The following is a 19399-nucleotide window of genomic DNA, read 5'->3' as shown; positions in this document are numbered from 1 at the left end:
AGGGAAAGAAGTCATTCCGTGCCCTTGGGTGATCTCTCTCGTGCTTTCCCTCGCCCTCTCCCTCCACGTTCTCCTTCCTCGTGAACATCGTTTCGATTGTTTTTTTAGTGAAATTTATGTGCTGCTATGCTTTATGGTTTGTTTTATGGATCGATCCGTGACGAATGTTTGTCTTTCTCACTTTTTTGCAATATTCGATTGATGCTGTAAAATAGGGAGAACTTTTGCTGGGTTATTTAGAATGCATTGGATTATTTTGGAATGCATTAGACATTGATGTGATCTGTGTTGCTGCACACATTCAATATTTTTTTTCTTGCTGACAATATATTTTTTTGCTGACGATCTGTGTCATGCAATTGTGTCCTGAAAGAACAATGGTGTCTTGCAACACAGATCAGTTAGATTCACCTTTGTAGAAAACGAAAAACATTTAGGTGAATTAGCCATGCAAAGGTGTTTCTTTGAAGGAGGCCCTTCATCTAAAAACACATTTGAGTGATTGGCAAAATGCTAAAATTCTCAAACTATTTCTTTTCAAACATCTCATCCTTTAAAGTGATGCTAAATTTCTTTTCAAACTTCTCAAACTGTTTCTTTGAAGGAAGATCTGTTCAATATTATTGGGAATCAGAATTGTTACTTCTGATTTAAATGTTCAAGTAGTTGTTCCTCGGGTGATAGGCAGAATGCTAAACATTTATGTGAAGTGCTGTTTTTTAAAACTATATGGGGAAGAGTATTCAGCAGTTAAATTGGTATTTCGGATTCAATATTTGTTTTCCCTGGCTTGCTGGGATTGTTGGAATTGTTATATATGACATTTACAATGGTATTTTATGCAGGCAATGAATTCTGGAAGGTTTCAATTTGTTGTTCTTAAAACTATACGAGGAATATGTCTTTTGCTTTCCTCTGCTTGCTGGGTTTGTTGGGTTTCAATTTACAAATGGATGTTTCAAAATATTGGGAAGAGTATTCAATGCAAAATTTATCTCTATTATAACACGGTGAATATTATTGTATGCTTAGTTAAGACATTTACAATGGAATTTTCTCCTAACCTAGGGTTCAACATAGCTCTGAATTGTTGAAAATTTTCAAATTGCTGTTTTTTTAAATTATTGGGGAATATGTCTTTTGCTTTCCTCTGTTTGCTAGGATTGTTGGGGCTTGTACTTCTTTTTCAAATGTCTGATTCTTAAGAAGAGGGAGAGTATTGAAAGCACAATTTATCTCTATCATAGCAAGAAGAGAACCAAGCATTGGGGCCTATCACATCTACTATTTTCATCAATTATTTTCAATTTTTTGATTAGATGAAGTTTTGTTTCAGTTTCAATTTTTCAATTGGAGAACCAAGCATTATCCCCTGCAAGAATGATGGATTGAGTACCTACAATGTTTATTCATTTGAAAGAATGACATGTTTTTTCATTTGTGATTTGTAATTTTATCTTTTGAAAGAATGATATTGTTAGTTGAGAGAATGTTTTTCGAAAAAATGTCTTTATTTATGATTTATGTATTGAAACTGGTTAGTTGAGAGGATGTTTATTATGGAATTAGCTGCAGTCTGATGTTGCCATGAAATGACCGAAGTATTGCTATGCAGTATGTATATAGCTATGTAATCTTACAGATTTGCTTAATAAAAAATTTGTGGATTTCGTTTGTGGATGTAGTTTATTGACAGAACCACATAATTATTATGTGTATTTGTATTTTTTTGTTTTGATTTGTAAATTGCAACATTGTTTTCCTAAATTGCAAGATTGTTTTTTCTAAATTTATTTTTGTACTCTAATAGCGGGGGAGGAATATGGTGGCCTGATTTCATTTGGTAAGCACGTTTAATAATTTTTCGCTAATTTTTCTCTCCTTGCGTCGCGGAAAGATAGCCTACGGAACCAGTCGAAGAAGAACCGGAGAACGGATAGTAATGTCCACCGTCCTTTCGTTCTGTAACTGTCACTCTCCCCACTCCAACCACCCGTCGCCTCTTCTCCTCCGCTACTCCCTAATCTCCACCCTCTACCTCCGTCCCGTCTCCTCCGGCGATCGACGGAGGCCGCCACACTTTTCTGTATCCGCCGCCGGCAACCGGAAGGTCGAAGAGGATCTGTCCGATCATCGGCTTGCCGGCACCTTAGCTACCGGGCGGCGTCGGGCAGTGGAAGTTGGAGAGAGGGTCGAAAAGGGCTTGGCGAACGAAGATGGAATATACGAGGATTTTAAATGGAAGTGGCCTTTGTGGAAGGAGCTGCCGATGCGTTATAAGATCATCGGGATGACATCGCTTGCTTTCGTTGTTTGCAACATGGATAAGGCATTCTTCTGTTCCTTTTTTTTTAAAGCTAGAATAACGCTACAACGCAAATAAATTTATGTTTAGCATATGTTCATATCACTTGTGAGCGATTTATGCTATAAAAAGTGGAGGAAAATGAAAGGTAGAAGAGGAGTAGTCTTTTTATCAGCGTAACAGGATTCTAGCTAGCAGTTTTGCAGCTCGACGTTTGAGATTAGGAAGCCTAACGAGGGACTTGTCGGGCAAACATGGTGCATATAGGGTTCTTGTTTGTAGTGGCCTTCGTGGCAATAGCTGTCCATGAGCTATAAGCTCATTGGAACAACAGAAAGACGATGTACTTTTGTACTACCAATTGGAGGTCATGCATGGCTATGTGCGCAATTGTGTATAATTTGGTTATAGTTGTGTACAACCTCCCTATCGGTTATCTGTGGGTGCATTATACTCCCCTGGAATAACATCTCTTGCTTTCGTTGTCTGCAATATGGATATCGCGTGCTTATATTATAATCTTTTCTTGTTCTCTTGGCTAGAGTAACGCCACACCACATAACCAGATTCACATTTAAAATAGAGCCGCAGAATTCACAATCAATTTATACTAGAAAAATTGCAGTTATCTCTCTTAGTCTATGAGGGCTTTGAATGTGTAATAGCCTATTTTAAGCGATGTACTATTGTCACATCGCTTAATATAGCGCCACATTACACTTAAAAGCCAGAATAATAGGTTTTGAAAAGTAAAGATGATATTCTAGGCTTTTAAATGCGAGCGACTTTCATGGGAATTGGAAGGAGCTGTTCTTGCTTTATTTGCTTATCAGGATGAAATTACTTCTTCAGTAGTATGCATTAGGCAAAATGCATTCTTCTATTTGTAATTCTTTTCTTCCTATCAAGAGCAATGCCATACTTCACAAATTGATTTATCATTAGAATAGACTCTCACAATCTTTTTGATAGAGTAGTTAAATTCTGGAAGACTGTTTCATTCAAATTCAATCCAACTCAGATCCAAAAGCACTCCTACTGTTTCTCAAAATTACAACCCAACCACTCTCTCATAGTTTGGCAGCCAATAAGATTGGAAATCATTTCACTTTTTAATATATATATATATATATATATTCATTCAGATTTAAGATATATATATATATATATTCAGATTTAAGATGTTTTATGTAGAAGTAAATTCTTTACTTAGATATACATCCTATCATCCAAATGTGTTGATTTATCATATATAGGTTTGTGAAGAAAAACAGCCTTGGGGAGGAAAAATACTAGCTTAGCTTCATTATTCTAACATAAGGTTACATATACAACTTATCTCTTAATAATTTCTGAATCCATATTCCTTCTCAAAATTTTAATGCGAGTGCCTTATACTTTGATTCTGCATTGCTTCTAATAACGACAACTTGCTTCTTGCTTTTTCATGTAACCAAATTTCCCCATACATAAGATCAATAATTTGTTGTGGACTTTCTGTTGATGAGTTCCGTAGCCCAACTCGTGTCAGTGTGGACTTCCATCTCTCTGTTTTTAGTTTTCTAAAAAATTAACCCTTAACGGAGTCTTTTTGAGGAACTTTAAAATCCCGCACACCACCTTCAAATGTTCTTCATTTGAATTATTCATGTGTTGACTTACAATACTGATAGAGTATACAATATCCGATCTAATATGTGACATGTATATGCATTTTTCTACCAATATTTATTATTTTCCGTTATTCACATATATACTTTCTTCTCCCTTTTTAGATTTCTTATTGGGTTTTATTGGAGTATTAGCAGGTTTGCATTCAATCATTATTGTCTTCTTCAGTAGATTTAAGACGTTTTTTCTTTATGATATAACAATGTTTTTTATGGATCTTGCTACCTCTATACCTAGAAAATATGTTATGATTCCCAGGTCATTGATTTCAAATTCAGTGATAAGTGTTTTTTTGATTTTAAAAATTTCTTTTTCATTATCACCAATAAAAATCACATCATTCACATATACTAGCAATGCAACAGTCTTAACTCCCTTAGTGTACTTTATAAATGTTGTATATTCACATCATTCACATATACTAGCAATGCAACAGTCTTAACTCCCTTAGTGTACTTTATGAATGTTGTATGTTCAGTTTGTTCTTGAGAATATTCATTATATTTCATAATTTTAGCAAACCTTTCTAACAATACTTTTGGTGATTGTTTGAGTCCATAGAGAGACTTCTTGAGTTTACATACTAGATGTTTATTGGAACCATTCTCAAGTTCTGGTGGTATATCCATGCATACATCTTCATCAATGTCTTCATTCATAAAGACATTTTTTTATATCAAGTTGGCTCAATCCACACTCTTTGTTAACTACTACTGAAAGTAGATTATCTACTGCTTACAGTAGAATTCTGATAGTTTTCAAATTGACAACGGGTGCAAAGGTCTCTTCATAGTCAATTCTCCATAGACTTGTGTGAAACTTATTGCAACCAGTTTAGCTTCGAATCTCTCAATACCACTATTAGCTTTGTACTTGATGTTGAATATCCATTTGCATCTAAATGACTTCTTATCCTGGGGAAGTTTAGTAAGGATCTTTGTACTATTATGCTTTAGGCCTTGAGTCTCTTCTTCAATTGCTTTCCACCATTCTGAATTTCTAAGAGCTTTATGAATGAATTTAATAATATGCACACTATTATTATTAGATGCAAAAGCTTTATAGGATTAAGATAACTTCTCATAAGCTACCTATTCATGAATTTAATATTTTGTATATCTTTCCTTGTCATCAACACTAGAAGAGGAAGGGGATAAGTTATTAGTAATAGACTTCTCACCTGAAATTTTAGGTGGGTATGAACTCGGGTTTTGATTTGAGCATTTTTGTTTTTATAAGTTGTCTTCTACTTGCTCAAGTTTTTTCTTCCTTTTTGTGTATAAACGAAGTTCTTTGTTATAGATTTTAGGTTGAGTTGGTTGGACATCCTCAACAAGGATATAAATATGAAGGTTAGGTGGAAGAGGAGTTTTTTGTGAGGCAGTATGGGTGTCTCTTAAGTTTATCTCAAAATTGACGTTAATTTGCACTTCCCATTGAACATTAGATTTTGGATAATATGGTTGATTTCAAAAGCGGTGACATCAATGAAGTTACAGTATTTTTTGATATTGGGTGAGTAGTATTTATATCTATTTTTGTTTGAGACATATACAAGAAAAATACACTTGACAGATTTATGGTTAAGTTTTATACTATTTAGGGAATGAGTGTAAGCAAATGACACCAAAAAATTTTAAGTGGTACAATAGAGAAAGCTTTGATGTGGGGGTTATGTATCCATCAAGATATGAAGTGGTGTTTTAAAATTAAGTATATGACCAGACATTCAATCGATAAGGTATGTTGCAATAAAAACTACTCCTCCCAAAAATATTTTGGAACTTGGTGATAAATTATCATTGAGTGGGCTACCTCAAGAAATTGCCTATTCTTTCTCTCAACTATTCTATTTTGTTCTGGTATTAATGCGTACTCACATAAATGATTCCATTTTTTAAAAGATAAGATCCAAGGATAAAGTTGAAATATTCATTTGCATTATCAGTTTTGAGGATTTAAATTTTGTATTGGAATTGAGTTTGAATCATGCCATGAAAGACTTGGAAGATTTGGGCAGTTTCATGTTTCTCCTTCTTTAGGAAAACCCAAGTAGCTCTAGTGTGATTGTCAATAAATCAGACAGATCATCTAGTCTCACTTAGGGTTCTTACTTTTGAATAATGTCATGAAAGTCTTGGAAGATTTGGATAATTGAAAAAAATATGTGAGAGTATGTACTGATTAATGGGATAAATATTGCTAGTGTGTTTGACAAATTGACAAGTCTCACATTGATAGAAATTATGATTTTTTATTGAAAAATAAATGAGGATATATCTTTGCAGCATAATTGAATTTAGCACAACCCAAAAGACAATGCCATAACATGACTTGTTTTTCAACATGGACTTAACATATTCAAAGGCTTGAGGTAAATACGATGGTCAGGCCACTTATATGTTTAGAGAGATTATTTTTGAGCAGGTACAAGCCTGATGCATTTCAGCATTGCCAATCACTTTCTCCGCTTCCGTCATATGAAATTCACAAGAATTTGCAAAGAATTTAGTTATAAATTTTATATCACGAGTAAACTTATTGATTGAAATTAAATTTCAATTAAATTATGGAATAGATAAAAAAAAAGAAATAGTAATATTCTAAGAAACCTTCATATCTCCTTTTCTTGTAATTTTTTAGTGTGATCCATATGGCAAGTCTAACAGTTTTAGATGTAGAAGATTTTTGATAGTTAACTCAAGCATTGACGTCTCCAGTCATATGATCAAAAGTTTCTGAATCACAAGAATTTGCAAAGAATTTAGTTATAAAATTTATATAATGAGTAAACTTATTGATTGAAATTAAATTTCAGTTAAATTATGGAATAGATAAAACAGAAGGAATAACAATATTCTAAGAAAGCTCCATATCTCATTTTTTGTAATTATTTAGTGTGACCCATCTGCAAGTCTAACAGTTTTAGATGTAGAATATTTTTGATAGTTAACTCGAGCATTGATGTCTCCAGTCATATGATAAAAAAATTATGAATTTATGATCCAAGGTATAAATCTCCCATTACTGGCGAGATGTGAGAAAGATTTATTATCTTTGTTTGTCATGTGGCTGGTTTGCTGTTCTGAATTACTTATAAGGAGTTTTTTTAGTACTTCAAGTTGTGCCTTGGTGAATTCTTCAGTCGACCCTTCGGATGTGATAGCAACATTAGCCTTGCTCTCTTGATCATTCTTTCCATTTCTAGGTTTCCAATATGCAGTATTCTTCGTGCTAGAATAAGATTCTCTCACATCCTCACAAATTTTTTTGGTAGTTTTGTAGAGCAAAAATTTTTCTCCTACTCAGTCGTCATTGAGTTGGACATAACCATATGGCCATGAATCTTTCATGTGCGATGGTCAGGATTAGTGAACTTAGAAATTGTGCCATCTCCCGTGACATGTTGTTTGTTTTTTTTCCCACAGAGATACATAAAACACAAATTGAGACCATTGATGGAAGGTATGACCACTAAATTTATGATTTGTGGTAAAGGTCGAGAGCTTCTAAGCCGTTTGGACAGAATTCATGGTCTCTAATACAGAACCAACCTCTGGAGTAGTACTCGACGTCTTCATTCCGTACTTATTCATAAATCTATGGGTATTTAGAGCTGTTGTAGGAAGGGAATCAACTGCTGCTGCTACATATAGAGAGGTTCGGTGGTTGCTGTTGCCGTTGTAGGAAGAGTGGTCCGACGATTGCTGCTGCTGCAGGAAGAGAGGTCCGACTGCTGCTGCTGCTGCAGGAAAATGGAATTTCGATGAAGGGGACTATAAGAAGAATTAAACGGAGGAGGTTCTGTTGATAAGAAGATTCCAGCGACATAAATGAACATAAGAGGGGTCTGCAAAGATAATCCAATTGAGGGGGGCCTACATCAAGGAAGATTTCTGTTGTAGGGAGAGTTCATGCTACAAGGAAAAGCAAAGGAGGGCCTACAATCCGAATGATGGGATTCCAACGATTGCTGGAGGAGTTCCGGCTGGTGGAAGATGATAGGACAAATCAGGGCGAACTACATTATGTTTCTAACTAAATATATTTATCTTGGCACAAATAGACTAAATACTCATAACTAGGAGGAATCATCTCATAATGTATCAATTCTATTAGACTACAAGGGACTCTACTTCTAAGAGTTGAAATGTTACTAGACCAAGAACTATAATTCTTTGGTCGTACTTCAAGTTAGTGATATCCATCTTGAAGAAGATAAACAATCGTGAAGTTTGTTGTAAGGAAGAAATAACGAACGTTAAATCCATCTATTGGATGAAACAATGAAGAGGATGAACATCTATCATCAAAGGTTGTCAATCAAAGCTCATCATAGATCTTCAAAAATGCTATCACAACATTTAAACAATTTCATTGAAAACTTAATGGTTTTCATGCACACTACTTGGCTGATTCAATTTGATTTTAAGTTTGCCTCTTTTTTTTTAAATCACAATTTCTTATAAAAATATGCATTTTCTATCTAAAACTTGTAGTTCTTCTATGGAAATAAATCAACAGTAGTCACTTTTTTGGAAGATGTTTGCAAGGCTGGAGAATAGAAAAAGTGAGGGATTTGCTAATAACTATTTTTATGAAGCATATTTCATGATTTTCATCAAGTTTTGAAGGAGGGTAGGAGTGTTTTGGATTGCATGCAAAGGGAGAAAATCCAATTCATTGGAAGAAAGGGTGAAGGATTTTGAGGAGAATCCGACTCCCTCCCATAGGTTTGATGTGTCATTTCAACATTGAGCCCAATCTTAATTATATAAGTCTTATATATTTGCTTCATGTGTTTTAGGTTTTTCAGTTTGAGTGTGTTTTTGTTAGGGCAGCTGTTGGCATCTCCAAGTTTCCTCTTCTAGGGCTGTATCGAAGTGCGAGTGGTGCTCCAGCTGTATCTCGTTTCGTATGTCATGACCCGACTCAGAGCTTAGAATTAACAAAGACGAGAACAGACGGTCAGATAGTGAAACTAAATTCAGCTATTCAATTTCTATTACTAACAATTTAATGTATAAATATTCATGAAATAACCGCTAAAAGAACAATTAAATTAACAAGTTTAGTTTTGTATATTTTCGGTTTTTCTTGCCTCCTAGCCACATTTTCTTATATTTTTATTCTTTTTCAAAAGCTTAAAACCAATAAAAATATTCAAATGACATAATGAGTTATCTAAAGATAACCCATGGGTGATCACACTTCTAAACTATAATAGTTTACGAAAACAAATCTTATGCATGCTGGTTTTTCATATTTATATAAAGTCTTATACTGTGCTAATGTATGTACAAATGACTTTACTCGATGAACATACTAACCTTATATATGTATTTATTTTAGCTTTATGCTCTTTACATGCACGTCTGTTTAAGGATCACCATCAAAATAACCTAACACACTCCTGACTAGGAATGTCAAAAAAATAGGTTGTTTGCAATCAGTTCGTGTTCGGCTTGTTGAGTAGCCCGTGCTTGGCTCGTTTGTTAAGTAAACGAGTCGAACACAAACATATTTTTAAGCTTAAATTATAAACGAGCCGAACATGAAAAACCTTTTGTTTGCTCGTGTTGGGGTCGTTTTAGCTCGAAATAAAGAAATTATATATATGATTTTTATAATAATATATTATATATTATCTATATAATAATATATTATATATATTTATATCTAAGTTTAAATCATAACAACTCGCGTGATCATATGGTTTAGCGTATCTTTTGCACAGAGATGGTGCAGGTTTGAATCCGATACTACATCTATTTTTTTCAAATTAATTTCAACGAACAGAACACGAACAAGAATATTTAAATCGAGTCGAACACGAACAAGAATATTTAAATCGAGTCGAACACAAACATACTATTCATGAGTCAATTTCGAATACAAGCCGATTCCGAACATGAGCAATTTCGAATGAGTAGAATATGAGCCAAGCCTGAGGTCGCTCAAGCTCTGCTTGTTTACAACCCCACTCCTGCCTGATATTATCCCGTCGGTACAATGACTACGATCTAAACATCACAATTGTCTGAGGTGGAAATGCCCTTTTTACTTTCTAACCGATATTATTTTGTTGACACAACAGTTAGTGATCTGAACATTATAATTGTCTAGGACAGTAAGCTCTGTCTACTCGTCCCTGATAGATATTTTTCCATCGGCACAACGGTTAGTGGTTTAAACATCACAATTGATTGGGTGATAGAAAACAACCACACACACGGGTAGACTTGCGGTCTATACCTGAATGATAAGGGGTAAACTATTTCTCTTAATAAGGACATACAAGCGTTCAAGTATTCATATATGAGCTATCTCATTTCTTATAGCCTCATTCTTTTGAGACATCTCCATTCATCTACTAACATACATATACATACTCTGCTGTGCAACTAATTGTCATACATCTCTCATATCATGCATATCTCTCATTTCATGCATATCTCTTATTTCATGCATATCTCTCATTTCATGCTTATCTTTCTTATCATTCATATCATACAAATTTTTTTCTATCATGCTTATCATGCATATTTTTCTTATCTAATAATATGAATCTAATTAAACTCGAGCATATATGAAGTTAAACATATATTTTGAAATAAAGAATGTTACTGAAATTTTGAAATCTAATTGCTCACTTTAGTTGCCCCGTTAGATTTTTATTTTTCGGAAATTAGTTCGACGTCCCAATAACTTTTAATGTTGATATTAATAACCTATAGAACAAAAATTAAATTTTAAGATTCAAGCAATTTTCGTTGATCAAATTATTCTTCTTAAGTTAGCATAGGGTTTATTTACTTGAATTTATGGAACCGCCCTACAACTAGCTCCCACACACTTGTATCGAGCTCAAATTCTCAGGTAAATAATCTCGAATTTGTAAATATCTTAGGATTTCATAATATATTGGCTCATAAAGTAATTAACCCAAAACATAATTGATTAACCTAAACATACCATAAATTGTTTTCAGAACAACTAGCCCTTTTATCGAAACCGATGCTAAATATTGCGCAGGTGTTGATTGGGAACATTAAGATACGAGAGATTAAGATATAATTAGGATTAATTAAATTAATTAAACTTTTAACTATCAAATTTTATATCTTTCATTCTATTCATATTTTATGTATAGTATTATATATCAAATTAATCGTTTTGAAATGTATAATTTTATAAAATTGATTTGGTTGATACCTGCGTGATGCGATATTTGGACTATATTTTAATTTGCTAAAATTTTTATGTGATTTCTTTAAACCAGTTGTTACATTGAGGTGGTAACTATTTTTGACTTTCTTCCCCTCCACTGCTTCCATATTTCCTCCTCATTAGAGCCACCAAATATCCCATTTGGATTGTTTTTCCCGCAGTTCGTTCTGCTCCCTCATTGAACCACTAATGATTCAAACTTGTTGCTGCCTCCCAAAGATTCTTTAGACAATCCTTAGCCTTTAGGCTTCCTCCTCCCCATCTCACCACTAGCCGTCCCTACTATCCCAACCACCAACCTACGCTCTCCCTCCAGCCATCCTTGGCTGCCACCCCACAACAAGTCGACCTTTAACCTTCATACCTTCGCCTACCACATGGCTCACCCTTCTCGTGTTGCAATCCTATTGCAACCCACTTCCATCATCCAACCATCGAACAAAAGCCACCAAATGCCTCTACATCCCACATAACAGACTACCACGTATTGGGTTACATCCCTAGTCATATTTGGGTCACGTTTGTTTGCTATCTCTACTTCTGTATGTGTGTGTTATTTTTTCCTAATTTTGAATTCAACAATAATATTCGGTTTTCTTTTCGTTATTTGAGAACTTTGGTATTATTTGGTATTAGAGCTAGTCTAACTCTAGTCCTATTCTAGGGATACCTAACCCTCCCGCCCTCTACAAAACCCAAAAAATTTTCTTTCCCACCCGACGTCACACCCATACACCCTGTCCCACCCACTCTCAACTCTAATCATGTCAGTGAGCAAACCAGTGTCGGATGCTGATGAGGAGTTACCATTGGAAGAAATTCAATGACAACTCTACTGAGTTCTACCACGACTTGATGAAATTGAGGAAATGACTCATGGAAAGGTCACCGTCAACTGTGATAGTGAGATTCAAGAAGGAGATTGAGAAGAACATTTGAATCCCTTTCGTAGAGATGATTTCAATGAAGAGGAGGATCAACTACGACCCTTCAAGTTTCAATATTAGAGACTGAGGAAGTGTCTTTTGGACTCATGCCACATTATGTTGGGTAGGCCTTGGCAGTTCGACCGCAAGACTCAGCACAATGGTTTCAAGAATATTTACTTTTTTAGGAATGATGGGAAACATATTATATTATTATCTATTAGGCATGCCAGAGGTGGAGGCGAAGCAGAGTAAGCATTAGTCTCACGTGCCACTTTCATGCAGTGAGTTTGAGACGCTCAAGTGTCACTTACATTAGTTTTTCTAGAGGGAATTGAGGAGGAGAGTGGTACCAACACTACTACAACCACTACTACAAGACTTGCTAGATGTGATGATTGACAATCTTCTGGGTGGATTATCGCCACTTAAGGACATTCAACACACCATAGATCTTATACTAAGATCAACGTTGTTGAATCGACCTCTCTACAGATTGAAACCTGCAGAGTATGAAAAATTACAACAACTGGTACAAGATTTCATTGCGAGAGGACTAGTTAGAGAAAGTTCCAGTATGTGTGCTGCTGCCGCCCTTATAGCGCCCAAGAAGGACAAGTCATGGTGAATGTGCATCGACAACAGAGCCATCAACAAGATTACAATCAAGTACCTGTTTCCCATACCACGACTGGATGATCTTTTGGATAAGTTACACTAAGTCACTATCTTTTTCAAGATTGACTTGCATAGTGGGTATCACCATATACATAAGACATGAGATGAGTGGAAGATTGCTTTTAAAACATGAGATGGTCTATGCTAGTGGACAGTTAGGCCCTTAGACTTGTCAAACACGCCCAACCCTTTCATGTGGTTGATGAATCATGCATTTCGGGCATACATTGGGAAATTTGTGTTGGTATACTTCGACAAAATATACAGCCGATCTGAGGAGGATCACTTACAACACCTTAGGAAAGTGTTCAAGGTACTGCGGGCAGAGAAACTATACGCCCATCTGAAGAAATTTCACTTCATGACGGATCAAGTTTGTTTTCTGGGTTATATCGTGGCTAGTTTAGCGATTCATTTGGACCTTGCAAATATCGAGGCCATTGTATGCTAGACCACATTGTAAACATTCACTGTGTCAAGATAATTTTTGGGGCTAGCGTCATTTTACAGGTGATTCATCAGAAACTTCAACACTATCTGTCACACCCCCTATCCGTCATATCACAATTGCATTTCAACACTACATTTTATCCACAAATTGAAGGAAAATCAGAATGAACAATTCATGTATTGGAAGATTTGTTAAGATTTTGTGTTCTCGACTTTAGAAGCACTTGGGATGATCATATTCCAATGATCGAGTTCACTTACAACAATAACTATCAGTCCAAAATGAAAATGGCTTCTTATGAAGCACTATATGATAGGAAATGCAAACCTCCATTGGGTGAATGTCAAATGTTAGGTCCCGAGCTCTTTGACGAAACCACAGAGAAACTCAGATTAATCAGATCGATTGAAAGTTGTTCAGGATCGAAAACAGAAATATTATGATCCCAAGCACAAAACAATCAAATTTGAAGTTGAAGATTTTGCATTTTTGAAAGTTTGGCCAATGAAATGTACAGTTAAATTTGGTCAGGGAAGCAAGCTGAGTCCCTGGTATGTTGGTATTTTTGAAACTATAGTAAGGATCGATCCAATTATCTACAAAGTAGCGTTATCTGCGGATATGCCAAGTATTCACGATGTATTTCATATTTCTATGCTAAGAAAATGGGTTTTAAATTCTGAGCAGAGGATTCACACGAAGAAATTTACTACAATATATATTGAAGTGCTTGAGAAGATTTTAGAAACTGATATCAAGAAGCTGAGAAACAGACATGTTTCATTTGTCAAGATAAAGTGTAAGCATAGGCATGAAAAGGTAACGATATGCGAAAAAGAAGAATAGATACTACAAAAATATCCCTCTTTCTTCAAGTAAAGTTAAAAATTTTGAGGATGAAATTTTTGTAAGCAGGGGAGAGATATAATCCCCAAATTCCAGAAACCAGGTAAAATTCGACACATTTGAAATGTATCCCATACTTTGCATCCTTCAGAATTCGATCTAAATAATTTTATAAATAACTATGCATGAAATCGATCAATTTCATATAAAACACTACATACTAATCATGAATAGGGTTTAGGGTTTAGGGAGATATGAACTTCAGAAGTTACATGCTTTATTAACTTAACTAATCATTTAATTAATACTAATTGTATCATAATTACCGTTCTTTGTTGACTTCAACCACACTTAGTGCACATGCAATAGCTCGATGGGATCAACCGACTAAGAATTCTTCTGTTTTTCTATGAGCGACGCACTTCCTTTCACCTCTTCCATTTTTTCCAACTCCTTGTGTGAGTTCTGCTCAGCAGAGAAGGTCTGCGATCCTTGATACAGTTCAAGGGACAGACTAAGCGAGTCGAACGACACCAGGGAAGCTGCGGGGAGCATTTTAGGGCTCCAAAGCTTCACATGTCCCCTTCTCTCGTCCGAGTCTCCCTCTCCCTTTTGGCAGCGGCTCGGTAAGCGCGCCCCTTGCAACAGTGCAAGGGGCGCGAGCGAGTTGGCGGCCAGAGAGAGGCCGCAACTTGCTGTAGGAAGCTTTGGGGACTAAATCAAAGGTGCAGATCCCTCTCTCACATTATTTGAGAATTTCAATTCCTTCCTTACACTTTCGTATTGAAGTTTATCTTATTTTTCATGCATTTTTTCCTTTTTGAATGCCGTCTGAGGCGCCGAAATTGCATTGGAAGTGTCAAAAGTGATCTGAAAGCTTTCGTGCGGGTTTTAACATGATATAGCAAGGGGGAAGTGAAGATTAATGTGCTTGGAAGAGTTGGGGAGAGAATTAGGCGGTTTCAGAAGGGTGAATTTATGTCGAGAAGCTCTTTTGAGGTATGTTTTGGGTTAATACCTGTTGCAAATGTTGCCTATGAACCCTAGGTTGTCTATATGAGACGACAAACTCAAGAGGAACGTGTAAGCACTCGTCGTATGGATGCTCCGTCAAGTCAGGTAAAATAATCTTGTGTTAATTTAAGAAAAATAATCAACTATAGGTTTTTAAATAATTTTTAGTTTGACACAGATGCATTTAAAATTTCTTGTATATTGTAAATGAAGACCTGCAACTGCATGTGTGTTTACTTCTCTTACGATACATGTGATGCTATGATCATGCTATGATACATAAGACTATTTTTATGATATTTATTGCCTTCAGGTATTTATTTGTTATGCTTCATGCTTATGATACATGTAATGCCTGATAAATTCTTGATGCAGAAATTGTAATTTAAATTTCACGAAGAATGTTATTGGTAGGCTATTACATGAGTAGTTGCAAGTGCACTATGTAGTGATGTAATATTCTCAACTTTTGATCTTTATACGGGAAGAAAACTCTAGAAACCGTTGGGATTAGCCTGTGGCAGAACGTTTGAGAACAATGACTATCAGAGAGTTATTGATAACTGCTATGTTGGGGGAAACTCAACTTTTATCAATAATTTATATGAAATTTAGGGTAGGGTGACGACCCATGATGACAGTACATGAACATATTAGAGATCAATATATTTACAAGTGACATTACTATGCAATGACATATATGAAATGACATTGATATTATTACATACGATAAGAAGCTTATAAACATGCTTAAGAGTATGCTTAAGAATATGCTTAAGAATATGCTTATGAACATATACTTATGATTTCATGCTTATGAAATACATGTTTATACTACAGTCTTAATTTTTATAATACCTAATCTCTTTTCATGTTATATATTATGCTGCATGTTATGACTTGCGTAAACATGTACAGTTTCCTATGAGTATGCACGTTGTTTTTTCTTTTCCATGTATAAAATCTTTTGTTAACTCTGATATCAATTTTTGTCACATCCTAGTTGACCCCTCTTTTAGTTTGGTCTTGTCTGTCTCTGTTGCACCTCAACCGACCCTTAAAGGGGGGCCTGTTGGGGTGTGACACTGTCAATGCCTTTGTGACTGAGGTTTTGAAAGGAAAGGAGTTCACTTGGACATCTGTAGCTCAAACCAGCTTCGACGCCCTGAAAGAGAAGGTGACCCAGGCGCTGGTTCTAGCATTTCCAGATTTTAACTAAATGTTTGAGATATAGTGCGATGCATCCGGAGTGGGAATAGGGGCAATGCTGAGTCAGAGAGGTCATCCCATTATTTTTTTCAGTGAAAAGCTGAATAATTCTAGGAGGAATTACTCACCACACGACAAGTAGCTTAATGGATTGTAAGAGTTCACGAATATTGGAGCCACTACCTGCTGACAAGTAAGTTTACACTATTTATGGACCACGAAGCCTTGAAAATCCAAACAACCAGAGCAAACTGAAGGGTCGACACGCCACTTGGGTAGAGTTTTTAGCATCATTCCAGTTCGTGCTTGAGCACAAGGTGGGGAGCCAGAACCACGTAGCAGACGCACTGAGCCGTCGTCACCTTTTGATCACGTCGATGTAGACTCGTGTTGTGGGGTTCAAGGTAGTAAATAACTTATACGACCAGACGAAGACTTCATGGAGATCTATAAGCGATGTCAGGAGAAATCGACCGAGCAGTATTATAGGGCCGATGAATATTTGTTCTACCAAAGTATGGTGTGCATTCTCAGGTGCTCACTGAGGGAAGCCATTGTTCAGGAGAGCCATAACAGAGTTCTGACAGGACATTTTGGCCGGGACAAGACTCTCCCACTCATGGAGAGCACTTCTTTTGGGTCCAACTGATGAGAGAAGTGGAGTGACATGTCAGACTGCATGATTTGTCGTATAACAAAGACTAAAGGGCAAAATGCAAGGATGTATACTCCCTCACCAGTATCAAAGACACCGTGGTAGACACCAACATGAATTTCATTATGAGTTTTCCGAGGAAGTAGAGGAACAAGGACTTCATCATGGTTGCGTGGACCGATTCTCGAAGACGTCACGTTTCATACCCTACAATCAGATGCTATACGTGTCTCATATCATTGACTTGTACTTCAGAGAGATCTTGATATTACAAGGAATTCCCAGGATCATCACCTTTGACACAGACTTCAAATTTTAAAGCCACTTCTGGAAGACCTTGTGCGGGAAGTTAGCCACCAAACTCCAATTCAGTTCAACTGCTCATTCACAGACGAATGGTCAGACGGAGATAGTAAATAGGGCCTACAAAACATTTTGAGGTGTTTCGTGGGAAAAATCATTAAATAATGGGATCTAATTCTCACTCAAGTTGAGCTTGCATATGACAAATCCTTGAATCATTGTGTATGAGTGCAACCTGCTCACGTCGCCTGTGTCGGTACCACTTCTTACGACATTAGAGGTCAATGAGGATACTGAAAAATGAGTTCACGAGATTCTACAAAACTACGAGGAGGTTGGAAAGTAGATTTCTAAGCAGAATCACAAATATCAAACAAAGGTGAAACAAGTCTAAGAAGAAGGTGACGTTTCAAGAAGGAGACATCATGTGGATTCGATTGAAGGAAAGATTTTGAGTAGGAGCATTCGGGAAACTGAAACCTAGAGCAGATGGACCTTTTAGAATACTTTAGAAGGTAAATGACTTTGCACAAGATTGACCTGTCAGGGGATTAAACTATCTCCACTATGTTCAGTGTCGCGGACTTGACATCGTATGTCGAGGATCTAGAAGCTTCGATGAAAGAGGTTGATGCCTCCCTAACCACGGGAGATTAATGTGGGGCTCTGGTTAGTTGGTTGATCTGCCAAGGCATGATTGCGGTCCAGCAGGAGGTTGGACCGGTCCTGTAAGGGGTGGAATTTACCACCCTCCTTTTATCCTTTTCCTTTTTCTTTTCCCACCCAATTAACTCTATTTATATGTGGTTTTGCTGAGTTTAGGGTTAGGTTTTGTGCTGTTCAATTTCAGATTTTTGCTTGAAGGCTTTTTCCCTTACTAGGGTTGTATCCAAGAATAGGTTTTAATTGGGTTTTAATTTCCCAATCTAACTGCTAATAGAGCCTTTTTTTTTAAATTTCATCGTCAACTAATTGAATTATAACATATGACCTACTATTTATAATAGTAGCCCTTATAGACTCTCTAACCTTTCAGTAAAATTCAATAATTGCCAAGCATATTCTAAATGACAAATTATTGTTCTGCCCTTCATGACTAGGAGAATGAAGATTAAGACGAAATACATCATAAAAATATGAGTAAAATTTGATAACTAGGCTCAAGCACCTTGTTACTGCATCACTTTGTGGGTGCATGGACAAATCCATCCTTGGGCCATAGGGGGCCCATGCCCTCACTGGCTTAGTCCAAAATTTTTTATGTAACTTTAGTATTTTCTTTTATGAAACCCTAGCCCCTTTTTTCACCCAGCTGCCAAGCATTAATAACATCCGACATGCTATTAATATCTAGACTATTGCCATGCACCAATTCATTGCCGTTCGTCGCGATTCCTCGTGCTTACAAGAATTTCTTTTACAAGAAGCTCTCTATTGGACTTATAAATGATGGTTATATTTGCTCTCAACCCACAAAATGCTCCGTTTCTTTAGTTCAACTTCTATTCTCATTTAGATTTTATCGTGAGATTTTGGTGCCGCTATTTAGGAATTTGAAAGGGAGCCCGAGGAAGTTTAGTGTCTGAATAGATTAAGTTTTTCTCATTTCTATATGAATAAGATTTGGGGTTCTCTTCCACATATTTTTTGCTCACCTTGCAACTCATTCATTTTGTTTGCATTAGCTGAATTAAAATTTTTGCTAATTAGCCATTTGTTGTATTGATGTCTCATAATCAATTTTTCATACTTTAAAATTATGGGAGAGGGTATTTGAACATAGGTTAAGACGCATTACAAAGATTTCTTATAATCAATTTGGATTTATGCCGGGCAGGTCTACTATGGAAGCTATACATTTATTGAGAGGTTTGATGGAGAAGTTCAGAGATAATAAGGAGAATCTACATTTGATTTTTATTGATTTAGAAAAAAAAGCTTATGATAAGGTTCCAAGAGATATCCTTTGGAGAGTTCTTGAGAAGAAAAGTGTTGATATGACTTATATTCAAGTCATTAAAGACATGTATACTATAACTGTTACTTGTGTTCAAACTGAAGGAGGATTGACCAAATATTTTCCTATTTCTGTTGGATTACATCAGGGATCG

At 36.0% G+C, this 19399-nt stretch overlaps 2 protein-coding genes across 5 annotated transcripts in view; one reads left to right on the top strand and one right to left on the bottom strand.

Annotated features, from left to right (window-relative positions):
- Positions 1-19399, bottom strand: part of LOC110027145 (cysteine--tRNA ligase, chloroplastic/mitochondrial) — a 120719-nt gene that overhangs the window by 76826 nt on the left and 24494 nt on the right. The window lies entirely within an intron of this gene.
- Positions 1862-19399, top strand: part of LOC110027146 (probable anion transporter 6, chloroplastic) — a 141725-nt gene continuing 124187 nt past the window's right edge. For all 3 annotated transcript variants that reach the window (XR_002294305.1, XR_002294304.1, XM_020728457.1), the window contains exon 1: positions 1862-2329. Coding sequence is in view for 1 of the 3 variants with exons in the window: in XM_020728457.1 (XP_020584116.1) it covers positions 1943-2329 (387 nt within the window). In the remaining 2 variants the exon portion in view is untranslated. The remainder of the gene's footprint in view (positions 2330-19399) is intronic.

The sequence above is a fragment of the Phalaenopsis equestris genome, unplaced genomic scaffold (genome assembly GCF_001263595.1).
Source record: "Phalaenopsis equestris unplaced genomic scaffold, ASM126359v1 Scaffold000417, whole genome shotgun sequence".
In the NCBI taxonomy this organism is placed as follows: domain Eukaryota; kingdom Viridiplantae; phylum Streptophyta; class Magnoliopsida; order Asparagales; family Orchidaceae; genus Phalaenopsis; species Phalaenopsis equestris.
The sequence above is the reverse complement of the archived record's forward strand: the minus strand, read 5'-3'. Positions and strand labels throughout refer to the sequence as shown.